Source organism: Eleutherodactylus coqui, chromosome 3 (assembly GCF_035609145.1).
Source record: "Eleutherodactylus coqui strain aEleCoq1 chromosome 3, aEleCoq1.hap1, whole genome shotgun sequence".
In the NCBI taxonomy this organism is placed as follows: Eukaryota; Metazoa; Chordata; class Amphibia; order Anura; family Eleutherodactylidae; genus Eleutherodactylus; species Eleutherodactylus coqui.
This window is the reverse complement of record NC_089839.1, coordinates 30,469,924-30,488,835: the sequence shown is the minus strand read 5'-3', so window position 1 is coordinate 30,488,835 and position 18,912 is coordinate 30,469,924. Positions and strand designations below refer to the sequence as shown.

Genomic DNA, 18,912 nt, shown 5'->3' with positions numbered 1-18,912 from the left:
ACCCTCGCAGCTCGTGTAGTGTCGTCGTCTCCTCTCCGGACCCTCGCAGCTCGTGTAGTGTCGTCGTCTCCTCTCCGGACCCTCGCAGCTCGTGTAGTGTCGTCGTCTCCTCTCCGGACCCTCGCAGCTCGTGTAGTGTCGTCGTCTCCTCTCCGGACCCTCGCAGCTCGTGTAGTGTCGTCGTCTCCTCTCCGGACCCTCGCAGCTCGTGTAGTGTGGTCGTCTCCTCTCCGGACCCTCGCAGCTCGTGTAGTGTGGTCGTCTCCTCTCCGGACCCTCGCAGCTCGTGTAGTGTCGTCGTCTCCTCTCCGGACCCTCGCAGCTCGTGTAGTGTCGTCGTCTCCTCTCCGGACCCTCGCAGCTCGTGTAGTGTCGTCGTCTCCTCTCCGGACCCTCGCAGCTCGTGTAGTGTCGTCGTCTCCTCTCCGGACCCTCGCAGCTCGTGTAGTCTCGTCTCCTCTCCGGACCCTCGCAGCTCGTGTAGTCTCGTCTCCTCTCCGGACCCTCGCAGCTCGTGTAGTCTCGTCTAATAAGACCTAGTTACACTACAAAAAAAAAAAAAAAGAATACATTACCTAGCGGTCTTGGTCCAGGTCCCTCCCGCTGCTCCCTAGAGCTTCAGCGCAGTTCCCACAGTCCTCAGACGCTCGTACAACATCACTTCCTTGTTATGGGATACATAAATCCCGCCTCCAGGAAGCGATGGCTGTAATTGGATCTTTGACTATCGCTTAGCCAATCAATGCAGCACAGGATAAACCAATCACAGCCATCAGATTGGTTCTTCGACCGCTGCTCAGCCAATCAATGCATCAATGGATGAACCAGTCACAGTCATTGCTTCCTGGAGGGGGAATTTATGAATCGCGTAACCAGGAAGTGATGTTGTATGAGCGGCCGAGGCCTGTGGGAAACGCGTCGGAGCTGTGGAGAGCAGTGCGAGGGAAGTTGAAAGAGCCTGCTAGATAAGTATAATAAGACCTAGTGCCTCTTTTGGGGCAAAAATTGGTATAAGACAGGGTCTTATTTTTGGGGGAAACGCGGTACCTGTGTGAATGAGCCCTTAATCATTCATTTGCAGGTCAAAAAGCAAGCCACATAATGAAGACATGAAAGCTGATGACTGCTCATTTATGATACCTTGATGATAAAGGCTTTGTCTTGATCTGGAATTGGTCATTAAAGCCAAGGGAAGCAGCTGGGATATGGGCAAGCATAGCAATTAGTAGGCTGGACATGATCCTGAACAGACTGGTGTATGATGGCCCGCTTGGATCGGGTCTGTAAGAAGCCGTGGGAGATTACATTCTGCCAGGTAACTTGATGAAAGGCCTCAGTACTTGTGTATCTCACATTGTGTTGGCCTGAGTAGTGATGAACAGCTTGAGTCTTCCTGGACTTTCAGGTGATGACAAGGGCTACAGTTTACTCCCATGGCGGTCCCATCGCTATATCATTGCTGTAAGGAATATCTTAAAGGACTGGTGTCCAGAACCCACAGGGCCGATGTCCTAGAAATACTTTACATCCCGCTTTGTAAAGTATCTCTATACAAGACATTCTGTGAGATTTCAAGCTGGAGACGGCACTTGTAAAGGTGGAAGATGACCTAAATGGTTGATAACCGTGTCCGTCTTTAAGGAGCCATAGCCTCCCCCATTGACACTCACTATAGGCCAAGGCTGGGGTCTCCTTGAATTTCACCACCTTAAATTTGCCCTTCTTACAGCAGCTTGATGCTAATCTTGAAGGCTCCTGGGGTCTTACTAGTTTAAAAAAGTCTATTAAAAATCTGACACCTCTTGGCTCATGATAAAAGCTTTACTACTAGTGAACATTCAAGCTATGCCAGGCATGGAAAAAAAAAGACAAAAAACCCTCCTAGGATCTGAGCAACAGTCGTCCTACATCTGTGTTACTGGTGCCAGTCTAGATGTTGCCAGAATGTATCACGTCGACTAGGCCCCAGGTGCCAGGATGTGGTGGGGACTTTCCCAAAGTGAATTAATAACTATGGTTGTAGCTCTTGCATGCTGGGTGTACAGATTTAGTTTAGGTTTTCTGACACTGGGGGCGCTGTTGCATTGGAGTGTATGGAAAGCATTTGCAGCCACTAGTGGTAAAAAGTGGTACTGCTGCTGACCGTCACAAAAATAAGTGTAATAACAATGGTATAAAATAGCACTAAAGTATAAAGGCAGCATTCAAGAGGGAGTACAGCACAATAATTAAAATTAGATCAGATAATATCGCCGTTATAGCAAACAGAACTTCCCCTTTAAGCTCCATAAAGTCACTATAAATTGTTTGCAGAACAATTTAGTGAAATGTTCTGGAACAGATTGGAAGCAGATCTTCCCCCGGTGTATACGAATCCGGGATTAGACAAGTTCCAGAAATGTGCCGGATGGGATAAACACTGTAAAGATGTTAGTAGGATGAGTGCAGCGGCGCGTGATCTATAGGGGCACATCACATGGAAGACAATGGGGATTGTCACCTTGTGTTTAAAGGGCCACACAATAGGGGAAGCTCCGCATGTTTAAAGCGCTCTTACACGTGTAGAATATACGGCGCTTGTGTAAGATCTTCAGAGAATTTCTCTTTTTGTGGTTTTTTTTTTACTTCTCCTATTTCAAGGTTATTAGAAATGACTTGTGATTATGATACAACCGACCGACGTCGTGACGCACAGAAGGGCATTGAAGGAAGTCTTATGGGAGATTTGGTTACAGCTTGGTCCGTTGCATCAGGTCTTCCATCTACAGCTGCGATCAAATAATTCAACCGCCATTGCAGATTAGGTTTAATGCCACTTTTACTGACTACTGCAATCTCTGAATTATTCACCCCCTTCATGACAAGTGTCTTTAGTATTTAGTAGAGCACCTTTTACTGTTATCACATGCTGCAAACATGATACATAGACAGCAGCTTCGGACAACGTTTCTGAGGCGTCTTAAGGCCCATTTAAGACACAACGATTATCGTTCAAAATTCGCTCCGAGCTGGGTATACCAAAGACAGCTGGAACGCTGCCTTCTGTATACAGCTGTTGTGTTCCCGGAGCGCTCAGCTGGATGCCAGCTGAGCGCTCCGAGCAGGGTATGCAGAAGACTGCTGGAGCGCTGTCTTCTGTATAAGCTCCTTTTGTTCTCTGAGCTTTCAGCTGGTATCCCGCTGGGAAGTGCCAGTGGGATACCAGCTGAAAGAATGCTATCCATGCTGCCCACTGAGAAAATCAGCGAGCGGCACTAATAAGGCTTATTGCTCATTTCTAACTTGCTAGAAATGAGCGATGAATGAATAGTGCACGATGGCAGCGTATTTAGACAGAACGATTATCGCTCAAAAGATGGCTTTTGAGCGAATTTTAAGCGATAATCATTGTGTCTAAATAGGCCTTTAGCCCGTTCCTCATGGACAATGGCCTCCAGTCTGCTACTAATCTTGGGTTTGTGTGCTGAAACCACCTTCTTCACATCCTACCAAAGATTGTCTATGGGTTCAAGTCGGACAACTGTGATGGTCACTCCAGAATCTTCAAGGACTTCTGAAACCAAGCCTTGGTGGACTTTGAGGTGTGCTTGGGGTCATTGTCCTGTTGGAAGGTCCAATGACATCGACGCCTCAGCTTCCTCACAGAAGCCATGATGTTTTCTCCTAGGATTTCCTGGTACTTGATTGAATCCATCTTGTCCTCCACACGCTGCAGGTTTCCAGTGCCAGAGGAAACACAGCAGCGCCAGAGCCTCACCGAGCCGCCGCCATGCTTTACTGTAGGCAGAGGGTTCTTTTTAGCTCCTCCAGATGTACTGCTTATCCGCAGTGTCGTTGCGTCGTATAACATAATCTCACTTACATGGCAGATCTGAGATGCAGTTGCAGCAGCACAAGGCGACCAATAGTAGCGGACTCCAGAATTGCCTAGCTGAGACCCCCATCGCGGTACCACATGAAATCTGTAAATTCTTGCCTGCGCCTTCATTATGGTTCCCTGTTTTTTTCCCATTAGAGTTGATGAATGAGAAAACACAAATCACCCAATGATAGTGAGTTATGAGGCCGCGCAGTGATTATAAATAACGGCATCCTCTGCCAAAAACCATAAAATACGTTTATTAAATTTACAGCATTAGTTGCTAAACTTCCCTGTTCTCTGTTTTGGGTCTCATAAAGAAACAATTTGACAACTACAGTTGCAATCAAAATTATTCAACCCCCTTTGCAAATTAGGCTTATTTGCCAAATCTGCAACCTCTCAGGACCTGTGCTCTTTTCTGTTGGCCCTGAGCCGTGCCGTGTTCTCCAAACACCTCTGTATAAACAGGAAGCTTTTATACATGCTCGGCAAGGCATGGAGAAGCAATATTCTGTGTCACGGGCTCATCCATGTTGTGATCTGTTTCCCCCGCTGCTCATGAGGATCATATATACATACTGTCGGTTACACACTATGTGATATACTGCAGATAAAGGGATGGTCCAGTGACTGTTTACTTCCTGGGTTGTCGTCCTTAATTACATGGCATCGTTAAAGGGGCACTCCAGTAAAAACGCATTTTCAATCCCTGCACCTCTTATCTGATTGTCTGTCGCACTCTGGACATCTCCTATATATATTAGACACTTCCATTCAGTGCAGCCTCCTGTCTGGTGCTTATCAGGCACCATCTTGATTTTTAGATTTCTTCCTGCCTTCTCTTCTTCTCTGCTGTGCTATGAATCCCATAATGTATCAGCACAGCATCATAAGACCAGCTAGAGCCAGTACCATCTCTGCCTGCTGAGAGGACAATGTGATGATCATGATCCTACATAGGCTGAAGACTATAAGTATATAGTCAAGAGGAAGAACTTTATCCATTATAACCGTATGACAGGCACCTAATTAGCAGTAACTGTGATAGGAGTTTACGTCCCTCCTTGTGAAGAGCCTGTTTGGTACAGTCCATATAGTTTAATCCTACAGTAAATTCTGGTGACTTCCGGAGAGAACAGAGAGACAAGTAATTCGCAGGTGGTCACCATGAGAACACATGACCCCTCTGAGGAGAATTGTCAGACAGGAAGGGATAACTAAACCAGGTAACGCTAGCTCGGGGACTAGTTCTATAATTTAAAAAGTTTTCACCGGCACGGTCCTTTGACAAATGGCTTTAGCTAAAGTCCCTTGCTCAGAACGTCTCTCCTATCATACTGCAGGTTCTTCACATCCTGGGCGGAGCTTCCTCCCGCGCTCATTGTCGCCCCCTGCTGAGCATTTGTATGTACTTATACTTGTATCTCTGTAGCTGACCTGATTTCTTTTATTTCAGAAAATGCTGCTTAAGAAAACATGTGGATCCAAGACTAGAGTCATCAAAATACGAGTAAGTGATGTGTTTATTCTACTTTCCTGTCTCCTAGATCTATCCTTTATAGTACGGATGACTTCTCTGAGGTCTAAGTATGTCTGGAGTAAGCACTGCATCTCCCACAATGCTCCATGGCAGAATATCCTCTGTAAAGACACTGATCCAGCAGAGGGTGACAGGGAAATGTGAGACAGTGTAAGCTAAAAGGAGTTTCCCATGCAAAATACTACTACTAATATATATTCAGGATAGATCATCAGTAGTTGATTGGCCGGGGTCCCAAGTGGCAGACATCAGCCAGGGGTTCCATTCGACATACCGATCAATCAGCTGGTCAGGCACCCATTGTCAGCGCCGCAATACACGGGGGTCAGGGTGGAAGCTGCTGTGTAGTGGCTGGTGCTGATATTTGCAGGTGCAGCTCCCATTGATTTCAATGAGGCCACAGCCTGCAGTTACAAGTCCTGGCCATTACACAGGTCGAGGCAGCAGCTTGCACTCTGACCCCCGTGTTTAGCGGCGCTGACAACGGGTGCCTGACCAGCTGATTGACCGGGCTGTCGAATGATGAACACCACATGATTAACTATTGATAACCTGGCCTGAGGATAGGTCATCAGTAGTATTTGCGTGGAAAACGCCTCTAAAGCTAACAGGTAAATTGGCAGAATTCACAATACAACTTTGTATCTGAATGGAGTACACTGGATCAATATAAGTAGTGTAAGCAAAGTGTTTAGTACATTAGGTTGTTGAAAAGCGCCCCCTACAGGGTTATTACTGCAAATTTATAATTCCTGAAGATAAATTGAGCATTTAATTCCTGTCCTATAAATCCCTCACCTTGTAGAAGGAGAGAAGTATTTACAGAGAAGCAAGGAACTCTGAATATGTACAACCTGACTACATTAAAGACCAAGAGTATGGTATAGAAAGGAGTATGTCCGGAAAAGGGGATACCCTCCCACCTGCATGGATGTCGACCCGCTATAGACAGTGGGGGTGGTATGAACACTTGGTATACTTGACCTACCTATAGGTATGGGGGACGAGGCTAACTTGAGTGGTGTAGTCAAAAAGGGCCAGAGGAGAGGGAGGGGACTGAGGAAGCATAAGCCTTGGGTCCTACGGGGGATTCAGCAAAATATTGGCCTTTGCCAAAGTATTTACATCCATGGCTGGGATAACAGACTGAATTTTTGTTCCCGGTGAAGGAAAGCTTGGCTACGCCAGTGGCATCCCTTCGGCGGGATAGTCCTGGAGGAGATTGAGCGGGGGCGGTCCCGGAGGAGATTGAGCGGGGGCGGTCCCGGAGGAGATTGAGCGGGGGCGGTCCTGGAGGAGATTGAGCGGGGGCGGTCCCGGAGGAGATTGAGCGGGGGGGGGTCCCGGAGGAGATTGAGTAAGTCCTGGATGTTGTCTGCTGTATCCTCCTCGGCATGCAAAAACAATTGAATGCAATGGTGGATCACTTTATGTCTCCTGATGATGGCTGATTACGGAGGGGAAGTGTCCACTTGACCCTCCATGCCAGGGGTGGTGTAGCGTCAAAAAGGGCAAGTGACCCAGGATGTCTTCTCCAGTAGCAGGAAAAGTCAAGTGCTAACCAAGAAAAAAGGTTTGAGGAGGAGCCAGGGGTATCATGACTTTGAGTGACGGCACATGGTGGCGTCATGACTGAGGCTGCACTCTCAGCATGTGGGGCACTAATGGGGCGCGCAGCGTGGCATTAGCCTAAAATATTTGCCATGATAAGCTCCACCTGCCACACAGGTTGGCTTCCTTCCATTTCTGGAGGATTGGGAGGTATTTCACACGTTCTATCTGTAAGGCGATACAAGTTGCAAGGCATGTGTACGGCCGTCAGTATGAGATCCGCTGTGACATTTACGGACCTCTTGTTGTTATGAATGGCCCAAGTATCTCCGGGGAGCGCAGACGTGTTTCACGAGCTCGTGTTCGGTCACAGCTGGCAGAGGATTAACCTTATTATTCACAGTTTAGTGCCAGGGGCCGGTGACAGAATCTCAAGGGCAATTTGTACATAAGGCATTGAGTCCTGAACCGCCCTCTCCTCGCCCGCAGGGCGTAGACGTCATCTCCTGAGGAGGCCTCTCAAGTGTCTTTATCCTGTGATGACACCAGCTCACCCGAGCGACGCGCCAATCTGCCCCGCAGTGCAATGTCTATTCATGTATTGTTCTAAACCACTACTGGCCGGAGTCCAGGAACGAGTCTTAGGCAGTGTGAAGAAAGGTCATAATTCCAGGTCTAAGGGTCGTGCAGCCCACCAGGAGATTCTGTGGGAGACCCTGGATGCAGCCCTAAGAGAGTCCTGCAGAACTTAAAGTCGTCAGTCGCTAATTTATCATCATCTGTGTAAGATTTAATAGGTTATTTGTCACCATTGCATCCCAGGAGGGTCTCCAGCAGTACAGAGTATTTCAGGAGAGGAGTGCACTAATCTTGAAGGAGGTCACAAGCTGAGAAATACGTGGTGCAAGGAGCAAGTTACACCGCAGCACAGAGTATTTCAGTATAGGAGTGAGTCAACCTTGTGTGACATCCACACCCCGATCAGCACTTCCTATAATGAAGTCCGTAAAACCACGCTGTCCGCCCGCGATTTGCACCCTCTTGGGATTTGAGTCTGTGACTTTCTATAAAGACGGTGGTGAGCTGTGTAAGGTCCAGAGATTACCTCCTGCCGGCTCATAGGTGTCCCTGACATGCACGTAAAAACATGAAGGGGCCCTGATGTTTTTGTGAGATTACCTCCAATAACACCGATGGGAGGACATATAATGGTGCCATTGTTCTAGAGCGCTACCATCTAGAAAAAAAAAGATTATTAAAGGGACAGTAACTTTCCAGACAACTTGTGCTCATTGACTAGCTTGTGTTAATCTCATCATTTCTGTTATATATTTGCGTTAAAAATTTTGTTGCTTTACTACTGTAAATCACATTTGAAGTGGCTGCCACTAGGGGTCTCCCTTCCAGTTTCTCTGCAATTCACTTTCTGTTGTTGGGTACAGAGTTTCTGTAGTAACAAGGAAACCTGGACGTTTCCTTAGCAGTAGGGGGCAAAACTGTCTTTATAGGGGCACTCCCCTGCATTCAAAGGCTACAGGCTGACAGATCTGCAGACACTATGATAACGATCTCCACAATTTCGCCTCTCCTGGGTGTGTGTGTACACGCATTATATACGGTTTACTCACCATTTGGCCAGAATTCCTGCATTGTCCTGGAAGAGCAGAGGGGCAGGCATTCAGATATTCCCCCACCACCCACCCTCCTGCTGATTGGACCAGTGCAACATGGGAAGTAAGGGCAAGCAAATGCAGAACAGTGAACTACTGTCAGAGTGCCAAGCTTGATACACACTCGCTGCATGAAAGTGGGCAAGGAAATGCAGAACAGTGAACTACTGGCAGAATGCTAGGCTTGTTACATACTCACTGCCTGAAAGCCTATTGCCCTGCAAACACAGGGCAATAGAAAAATGGGGAAGACCACCTGAAAAAAAAAGACATGAAACTGGGCGCAAATAGCAGCAAATGAAAGGGAAAGGAGAACCTCATGTATTTTAGAAAATTTGCTGAAAACTTAGGTATGCTTTAAGGTTTCTGCTAGCACTGTTATTGTCAGCACACTAGTGTCTTGCGAGGGCGTTAACTTGGCCACTGTTATGGAGGCGTGGCCTATGCTTATGGGTGGAGCTTATATGGGTGGAATAACTCTTGCACGTTACAACTACAGAAGGCAGGAACATCAATGTTCCATGTTCTAATTTCAGGGCATGAAGAATTTTTCTCACCTGAGGCCTGAACCGCCCTTGGACGTCTGTGACCCCCACCATCACCCGCTGCGTCTCTGACCCCTCCCTTCTCATTATATTATTTGGCTCTTATGGAGATTTTTGCATTTTTCTTCTGAGGAGGAAAATGTTTCTTTCATTTCATCTTTTTGTACTTTGCATCATGAATATGTATTGTCGGGGCAGCTGCCGCATTGTCCTCAGATCACAGTGCTGCTGCCGGGTTCTGCAGCTGCCGCTGCTCTGTGTACTAAACATCTCACACCCATTAGTTTCACATCTTACTGAAACTCAAGCATCCTGGCTCTGCGGGAGGTTCATACGCTGCTAGATTTACATGCCACAGTCGGAGTTAACCATTCACTTACCACGTCCCACAGGTTCCATGCAGAGGCGTAACTTGAAGCTGCTAAGCCCCAATGCAAATCACGACCTATGATTTGATCTTCCTTATTCCAGAGATCCCAGTCTTAGTGGCCCCTAAAGTAATAGTGGCCCCTATAGTAAGGATGTCCTCCTTTTGTGGCCCCAAAGTAACAGTGACCCCTTTAATATCCCAATAGTAAGTGTCCCCCTTAATGGCCCCAATAGCAATAGTGCCTCCTTTAGTGGTCCAAATAATAATAGCGACCCCCTCCTTGTGCCCTCCTAATCACTGTGCCTCTGCCTGGCAGCAACCACACCATTGGTAAACATAAATACCTCCACTGGAGTTTAGATTTAATTACCGGCTGGAACGGTGATTTACTGGCCAGGTGGCAACCTTAGTAGTATCCCAGATGGCATAGACCAGACACTGGTGTGTTGGCAGACGCCTGATAGACCCCCAGAATCTGCCGTCTAGTCCAAAATTAAATAAACACTTCAGGCAATGCTTAGTGCAGGGCTTGAGGGGATGAAGCATGACACAGGGAGGCAAAAAGCATCAAAGATGGAAGTCATTTGCATATTTGTACTCCAGAGTTGCAGCCAGGGTTGCTTTTGGAAACAGTCAGCAAGTTTGTTGACAGGCACACCCCTAATGGTCTAGCTTAACTCCCATAATACACTAGTTTTACGCACATCAGATAAAGACACTTTCCAGGGTGCAACTCAACAGAACAAGCTCTGTGCAGACCCTGAACAGGCAGGAAATGACAAGACATTTTGAAGTAAGGCCAGAAGCCCATCTGTGGGTTAAGCCTCTGCTTAGAAAACTTTCTGCAGCCTTAGATTGTATATAGAACCCATTTCAATTTTGTTTCCCTCTAGTGGGGATCCTAGCCCTCTTATCCCACCATGATCATTGTGTTGCTAGCAACCTGCAAAAATAGCTTCTCCTGGATGTGAGGACAATCCGGCTGCAACATCTCTCACCCCATTGATTGCTAGAGTTGATTCAGCTGATCTGGCTAGCTAGGTGGATATCTTCTTCCTCCCTTACCGCCCCATGTACATCCCTCCGGAAGCTGCATGCTTGAAGGTTGAAGAAGATGATTGTCATCGATAGATGAAGCACTGTTCCTTGGTCAAGGGTATACGAGTAGCTGTCAAACAAGCTCAGGGTCCCAAAAATGGCTCTTCCTAAGTGAACCCCTTTGGATCTGTGGGTAAGTTTTAGGCCTTTACTTATTGCCGCCTCTCGACTGGACCCTTCCACGATTTGACAGCATTTCGATTTCATGGTTACTAAAAGTCAAGTTCGTACTTTCCATTGTTGTCTGTTGTCCCTATTTATACCCCAACGTGGGATCCTCCAGCATAGCCGGAGCTTAGGCCGGAGATGGGACCTGATATAACACAAGGCTTGTGTAACGTTGAGTCACAACGCAGCCAGCTCTGCTATTCTTGCACGCCTGTTATCTGGAAATAGAAGGAACCGGTGCCAACTCTTAGCGAGGGTTTCCTGCTTCTTATCTGCCGTCTCTCTGCTCTCACTCCCTAGGACAACAGAGGCTTTGAGTCCCGAGCCAGGAACTTGTTCTGACATCTTCCATTTTTCTCTTAATACCGGCGGCGTTCTGCGGTTTATTTTTAATTAGAAGACACAATAGAGACGTTCCCTGAAGAGCGGGAGGATCCGGAGAAGGTTCTCAGGACCCCAAGACAGGGGCCCGATCACAGGGGGGTGACGACAGCTGTAGTTCTTGGTCCTTCCATAACGAGGCTGGAGTTGGTTCTGTGTCCATCAAGGACAGTAGTAAGATTCTATTGACACAGCACGGACTACACTGTGCAGAGATATGGGTGACCTGGATTTCTGTATATACGGTTTCTCTGTGTATGTAGGATAGATATATGGGGTAGACGAGTGTTTCTCAACATTTTCAACCCTGGGTCACCCCACCAAAAAGTTTTTTTGTTTTTTTTTTCTTGCAAAATACTAAAAAGTTCCAAAACTTATTTAAAATAATTTCTGAAAGTTACCAGGACCAGAAAAGAAAGAGGCCTTCCAGCAGCAGCCCCCTTCCAGTAGCATTTGCTGTTGGTATTGCACTCACTTTCCACTCCTTCCAAGCAGCACCCGCTATTGCACCCATTTTGCCCACTTGCAGCAGCCATTGCATCTAATTTCCCTTTGTATTTGCAGCCATTGCATCCACTACCCCCTCCTGCCCTGCAGAACTCGTTGCATCCCATTCCTCCCCCCCTTTCCCAGCAGCAGCTATTGCATATACTCCCACTTCTACTCCCACCCCAGCAGCACCCATTGTACCCTCTGCCCCCCACCACCCCCGGTAGCAGCCACTTTTGTGCCATTTGCTTTTTTTATCCCCAGCAGTAGCCCAAATGGAAACTAACCCATTCATAGATATGTTTGGGGCCTGATTGGAAAGTCTAAGGCTCTTTCTGGTTTCTTGTAAGACAAACATCCATAGTCGGCCAGACTATGGGACCACCAAAGGTTACTAGCCTAAAATTCATACGGTAATAATCTTACTGTGTCTTGCCAACCATTTCCAGGCTGGGATTTGATTCTGAGGTCTAAGAAGCCCGTAGCTAAGATTAGGACCGACTCTGAGGGGCAATAGTTCCCCCTCTTTGACGACCACCCAGTGGTTTCCAAAGTGAAATAGGGCTTTGGTCACGTTTCCTCTAAGACTAGTTGCTTTGTTTAGGGGAACGTCCTGTAGTTGACGCCTACCTGTATGTTCCAGATCCAGTGCAATCCTGTTTACCGTAAGATGTGCCCACTTCTGTATAGAAACCGCGAAGTGTGTGCAATGCTCGATCTTACATCCGTGTTTTCATTCCTGACAAATGACATCAAGGTCAACCAACAAACATGACCCCGCCAAGACGTATAAGAAGAATGAAGAGGGAGGGGGCCGTGCACAATCCACTATTTTTGTTTTGCACAGTCTACAATGGTCTATTGTGTGCCAAATGGTTTGTGCAATTCTCCATAGCTGGGTAAACAGACCGCGATCTCAGACAAACACTCCGGGAAAGGTGGATCTGTCTTGGCACGGTGCCTCTAAGAGATAAGTGCACCCTGAGGAATTTTGGCTTTGTGCCTGTGGGGTCATCCAGCGTATTAAGAGCTGATGAAGATGTTGGTGTTCGGTATGTCAGAGCTCTATATGGAGCTGCCTCCTTCATTTCCACCTGGTGCCTTGGAGGGCATCTCCACCTAAAAGAAACATATCTTCTATCTTAAAAAAAAAAAAGGTAACCAATATGGCCGCCATAGGAGGATTCTAAGTCTTGCTATTGGGCCACATAAGTTCTATGTACTCCCTGCCTTCAGTTAACAGGTCAGTCTCTTGGGTCACCGTCATACTCCAGTCATACCTATTCTCCATTCTGCTGCTTTCCTTCTAGTTCCTAGTTCACCCCCTGCTTGTTCAGCATCTGCATTTAGCAAGCAACAGTGTGATGCACGCTGTTCATTGCATTATGGGACCTCAACTACCCCAATGATTATCTCCTCACCCCCCCCCCCCCCATTCCTGATATCCAGATACAGCCTATAAGTGCACAATACCTCCGGCACACCGATGCTCGTAGACTGTAGCCCGTATAACCGCAGGTGACTCTTGCAGGATTACATAATGCGGTTGGCAGTTAGCTGATGTAAATGCTGTTCCTGAGCAGCACGGCTGCAGCGCTGGGCCCTCTCTGTGGGTTACCACCAGCCCGGGGGACGCACTTGTTTACAATTATACGAAGCAGAATTCGGTATTTGTTTCCTGCCTGGAGACCGTTCTGTAGGAAAGCAGATCACAAGACGCCTTGTTGTTATATCAAGGGCTTCTGAACAATAATAAGCTAGTAGTGGCGTGGCAGTAAGACATGTGGAGTCAAAATTGTCTTTGCAGCATACAGACTTGTTCCTGTACATCCATTCTTGGTCTCCATAGGGGGGAATACTTCACCCTGACACACTGCATAAAAACATACGGTACAGTCCCAAACAATAAGACGCTAGCATCCATAAGGATATAGTCTCTTATGTCCTTTAGTCCTGTGGGGGACCTCCCTGCTATGGGGGTGATGTTTTATGGCCACATTTTACCACCTACACTCTTAAGGGCCCTCCATACCTGCCTATGGCGTGGGTTGCATAGAGGTTCCTGCCCAATGTATGTTGTAGTAGGCCACAATTCCATCTCAGTTCCTCATCCCGCTCATAAGGAGGTACTAGATAGCTTGACCCGTTGCATCGAGTAGACTCTTTGTTCTGGACCCATCTCACACTACTAGTAGGAGGTCACTGTCATCTGCAGCCGTCTCAGATCACACATGTAAGGAGAATCCCTCTCCTCGCATGTGCCGGTACACGGTTGCTCTTGACCACACGGTCATCTATGACCTCAGGTCAATAGGCCCTGCTTCATCTTCACCAATGCAGCACCCACTGCATCGGTCTTTAGACTCGGCTATACCCACTCGGCCCTCTTTGGCTTTCTTGGAGACTCCAGTCTGCTAGGCCCCACCAGCTACATTCGTCTGTGCACAGGCCTTTTCTCTTGGCCGCTCTTGAAAACATGGCGCCTCCTTAATAAGAAAAATAAATAAATCTTGTTATTTGTATAACCCCAACTTATTCCGTAGCGCTTTCAGGTGACTTATTTATAACCCCCCCCCCCCAGTAAGCTGGGTGCTCATTTTACCGACCTTGAAAGGATGGAGGGCTTAGTCAACCTTGAGCCGGCTACCTGAACCAAGCGAGGATTGAACTCACAACCTTCAGGTCATGAGCGAAAGCTTAGGACTTCATTTCTGTGCCACACACCTCTTGCTTTTGATCCCTACTTGGCTCACTCTCTGGACCTTCCCTGCTTCAGTACTGGAAGTCTCTCTTAGACCTTCTGGATCTGATAACCTACAGGGTCCCTGGTTCACATCCCCGCAGTGCCATTGCCACTTCACTGCCACACATTATGACCCTCAAAATGGCGCCTACAGCACTATATACAGGGCCCTCTCCTCTTCTGATATATCATTACAGGGAGCGTGGCTAAGCCCTGGCACTTTATCTACTGGGATCTGACCACCTCGGCTGGTGATACCCTAGTCACATCTCTGCCCACATCAGACGGGGTGGAGTTCAATCCTAGTGCTCAGAGCCCCTGCATCAATGGAGATGGCAGGGCATCACCAACGCGCATCACAGGGGGCAATGTTTGCTGCCACCGAACAGAGTGCCAGAATGGGGTCATCGGATCCGACCCCCTGCTCACTGCAGGATCATTAAATCATCCCAGACAGATATTTGCCAGCCTTTGTTTGAACACTTCCATTGAAGGAGAACTCACCACCTCCTCTGGTAACCTGTTCCACTCATTGATCACCCTCACTGTCAGAAAGTTTTTTCTAATATCTAATCGGTATCTCCTCCCTTCCAGTTTCATCCCATTGCTTCTAGTCTTTCCTTGTGCAGATGAGAATAGGGCTGATCCCTCTGCACTGTGACAGCCCTTCAGATATTTGTAGACCGCTATTAAGTCCCCTCTCAGCCTTCTGATGAACGGTTGTCCATTCTTTTCTCCAGTAGAGAATCAGGAAGCTATTGATTACCAAGTACAGTATGACGGGATTGGAAACTCCTCCTTCTTCTACTTTAGAGGGTTCAGCTGTCTTTGCCCTTCGGAAGGAACGTCTGCACAAGAACTGTCCATCAGGAGCTCCAGAGATTGAAGCTTGTGTGTTGCTACCCATAGACAACTAGGATCAGAATGCACAATGCCAAGAGGCAACCTTAGTGATGTAAAGCCACCACCCAGAGGCATAGCTAGTTGGAGACAACCCCACATTGATACATTTGGAAACTATGGAAGTCATAGGCTCCCTGCCCTAGCGGGCTTCTCCTTATAGGCTGCTTGAGGCCTACAGCATGCCAGGACAATGGACGGGATGTTGGCAATCTGGTACAGGTGGTATAACGAGTGCTTGTAGCAGGTAAGAAGGGGGCTGTGTGCTGATCGGGTAAGTATACGTTACTATTTAGGGGAACTACAGGGGGAATCATTACTTTTTAGGTGCAAATGGGGGCATTACTAATTTTTAAAGGGTACTAGGACCTTTTCAAGGAGGAACTTTTGGGGAACTCTAGCTTTAAGGAGGCACTCAACAATCTACGTACAGGCGGAAATATATGGCATTTCTGGTCTCAATATAATTTCCGCTGGCTCATGCCCCTTCATATTTTAGGCACATCTCAGCTCCTTCATGCGCCGACACAGAAATCTACGCCAACTGGTAGCTGGAGTAGATTTGTGGTATAATTTACACCAGTTTCTGGCATAAATTACGTATGAATGTGGCCACGCCCCATCTTCAGAAAAAGTGATGCAGAGCGGCTTACCTCTCAAAAAGTTGTACAAGTTTTGTGCCAGCTGGGTTTGCACCAAATTATACCACTTTTTTACACCAGAAAAGCATTGCTAAATCTCCCCTACAGTGTGGAGTAACGTAGCGGATACTTTGCATCACTCATCTGGTGTGATTCAGAGTGAAGTTCTCTTCTACTCCTATCGCATCCAAAGCTGTAGTTTTCTGTTAACCCCCAGGCTGCCAGTGCCTCTACAGAAGATGTCCTGCATGCTGGGAGTTGTAGTGGTTAGATCTAGTACTGTCCAACAGTCTGATGTTGAAGAAGCTGTCGCCAGCACCATGTGATGCGGCGGAGCGACGGCTGTTCTAGAGGCTCCGCCCCTAATGCCTCAGTTATATATGTGCTGAGGATGGAAACTTATGGAAGCCGGAAAGTTACTTGTAGCGAGCCGGCGCCATTTTCTAGCAGGATGCCATAAAACCATGTATTCCGCACCGTAGAGATAATGTGAACATTGCAGATGACTCATTTCATGTCCGTCTGAGGCGACGCTAATTACATTTCCATCGCAGTTTTATGACACTGACCTAATTATGAAGAGTCCTTTGATCCGTGGCGCTGTACGTTGGTGTTGCTAAGGGAAGCAAACAAGCATCACCAGGTCATTCCTGAGTAATTACCGCGGATCCCATAAAACAACTTCTCAATATTTGTTGAGCGGGAGGGAAGGATAAATCTTTTCCTGACCTGCCAGAACCATGAAAAGGGGGTAAAAGTTGTATGGTCTACATGAGAGGCACCCTACTTTCCCAGAACCCTGATAGCCACGTCCGTCTAGGCATGTAAAGGAATATAACTTGTCACCGCTGGGCAGAATTGACGTGCAGGACTGTAGGAAAGCTGTGTGCAACTCTAGCGGGATCTCCAGGCGTTGGACGGCCGCGCGTTCTTTTACCATTCTGTCCTGCTATATGACCGGGTATGGAAGGTTCTCCGTTGACCATCATTATGCTGTATTTGCCGGTATGACTTTTGAGTTGCATCTCTCTAGTCACATCCAAAGCTGCCTCCAGAATTTTGCAGATTGTGATTATATATGGAGACAATTCTTTCTTCCTAGCCAATTGGTGATCTTCTAAATCTACAGTTTGCGTTGAGTGACTTTGCAAGTACCATTTTTACGTATCCTGAGCTGCGTTCTACTCTGGACACCTCTAAAGCTGCATTTACACTTCTGCTCGCCAGCACTTGTGATAGACAAAATCCCATAATGCATTGCACATTGGAGCATTGCACTCGGGGTGATCTAGGCTTTGTTCTTCATAGTTCTGTAATGTCAGGGGTGGTCCATACCCCCGAGCTGGGGGCATCCAAATCCTGTCTCCTCCAGAGTAGGGTGGCAGTGACCCTTGACAACTCGCTTTTTGGTGATAACTCACTTCTTACATCACATGATGTGCACTAGCGGATGGCTGCCCTCCCTCAAGTCCTCCCCCATTTCCTGCTCTCCACCCCGATGCGGCTTTTGGTGCCGATCCATACCAAAATCCGCTGCAGAAAATCCATATGTTGCGTGCGGATTTTGACATCGAGGGCAGGGAACCGAGCCGGGACTTGGGGAGGGCTACCCACTGGCTGGCTCCAAAAAAGTATGTGCACCTGCCCCCCATCCGCGGTAACTCAAGTACAAATACATGGTCAGAAATCTGAAGTTCAGCCATGGAATTTCAGGTAGAAGCCGTGTGAAAAACATATTTCCAAAGCTTGTTGTGTTTTTTTCTCACAATGGGTTTTATTGCTATAATTGTGCCTTAGGTGATTTTCATGGACGTTTTAGGCCTTTTTGGCGCTACAGCCTTGACGGGTCTCTCAGGATGCTCCAGGGCAAGAGACGCTCTTCAGACACCGAACCATCAGGGACCTTTGTGAATGCAGCTCTGGATGAGACTGAAATGGAGAAGTTGGATGAGTATCTATGAAGTGACTCGCCCTTTTAGATGATATCGAGGTCTAGTGACCCCTCATTCTAGGCAGTCGCTCATCGTAAACCTGCCCAGTGTTTTGGAGAAGAGGCAGAGGTTTCTGGGTCGACCATAAAGGGCTGGCTCTAGAAGAAAGGCATCGGGGTGGGGGGGGATTGCTCCCCATCTTGCTTGGTCCTTCGAGTCACTGATCTACATCCAAGTCCTAGATCTGCTGTTGAGCGCATCCTGCGCCGGCTGCTGTAACGGGGCTGCGAGTGGAGACCCTCCGAACAAATTGCCTGCGATTTATCCCCATTTTGTTTTTGAAGTTGAGGCCACGGACGGACTTGGCAGCGCAACAATGGAAGCTTCGTTCTCTAGGAGACGGCGAGTGCCAGAAGCATCTGTCTTTTGAAGATCAAGCATAAACCTGTATTTTAAGGCAGAACGGCATCCTGGGTAACGACCTCGGGCCACACAGCGTTCTCTGCCCTTTATCTTTGCTTTTATTTGCAGTGATAAAACGTAGCCGAGCGATGCGCTTAATGGACATTCTTCTCCGACTCTCCTGGCAAAAGCAAAATAGCACCAGAGTCGTCGTAACCTGGAATGACCGGCGTCTTGTAGTGCAGAAGGTTCAACTGAAGCCGTAGCAATGAGACTATATGAAGTACAGAGGTGGCTAATGCACCAGGCTCCTGATGGGCATACAGGTAGACCATGTGGCTCGGGCCTGGTTGGTCCCATCCCCTTTGCTATTAAAAAAAAAAAAGCTTCAGAAGTGCCCTCCCCCGAGGAACTGTGAGATCAGCAAGTAAGGAGTGGGAATTTGTCCCAAGGGTCGTTTGAAGGGGGAAACGAACACCGAGCTCTTCAATCCTGGGGGACAGAATCTACCACCATGTTTGAGACGGTTTGTACTATGGGGCCCTGCTCTTCAATGCTCCATAGGGGCCCTTGCTTTATGGTACTGTATACCAGAATTTAAAAAAAATGGGCAGTGCAGAG

The 18,912-nt window shown here is 47.6% G+C and overlaps 1 protein-coding gene across 1 annotated transcript in view; it reads left to right on the top strand.

Moving 5' to 3' along the window:
* LOC136620568 (uncharacterized) overlaps positions 1-18,912 on the top strand; it is a 69,098-nt gene that overhangs the window by 42,405 nt on the left and 7,781 nt on the right. Inside the window, exon 4 of the mRNA XM_066595413.1 lies at positions 5,319-5,372. Coding sequence (XP_066451510.1) covers positions 5,319-5,372 — 54 coding nt within the window. The remainder of the gene's footprint in view (positions 1-5,318; positions 5,373-18,912) is intronic.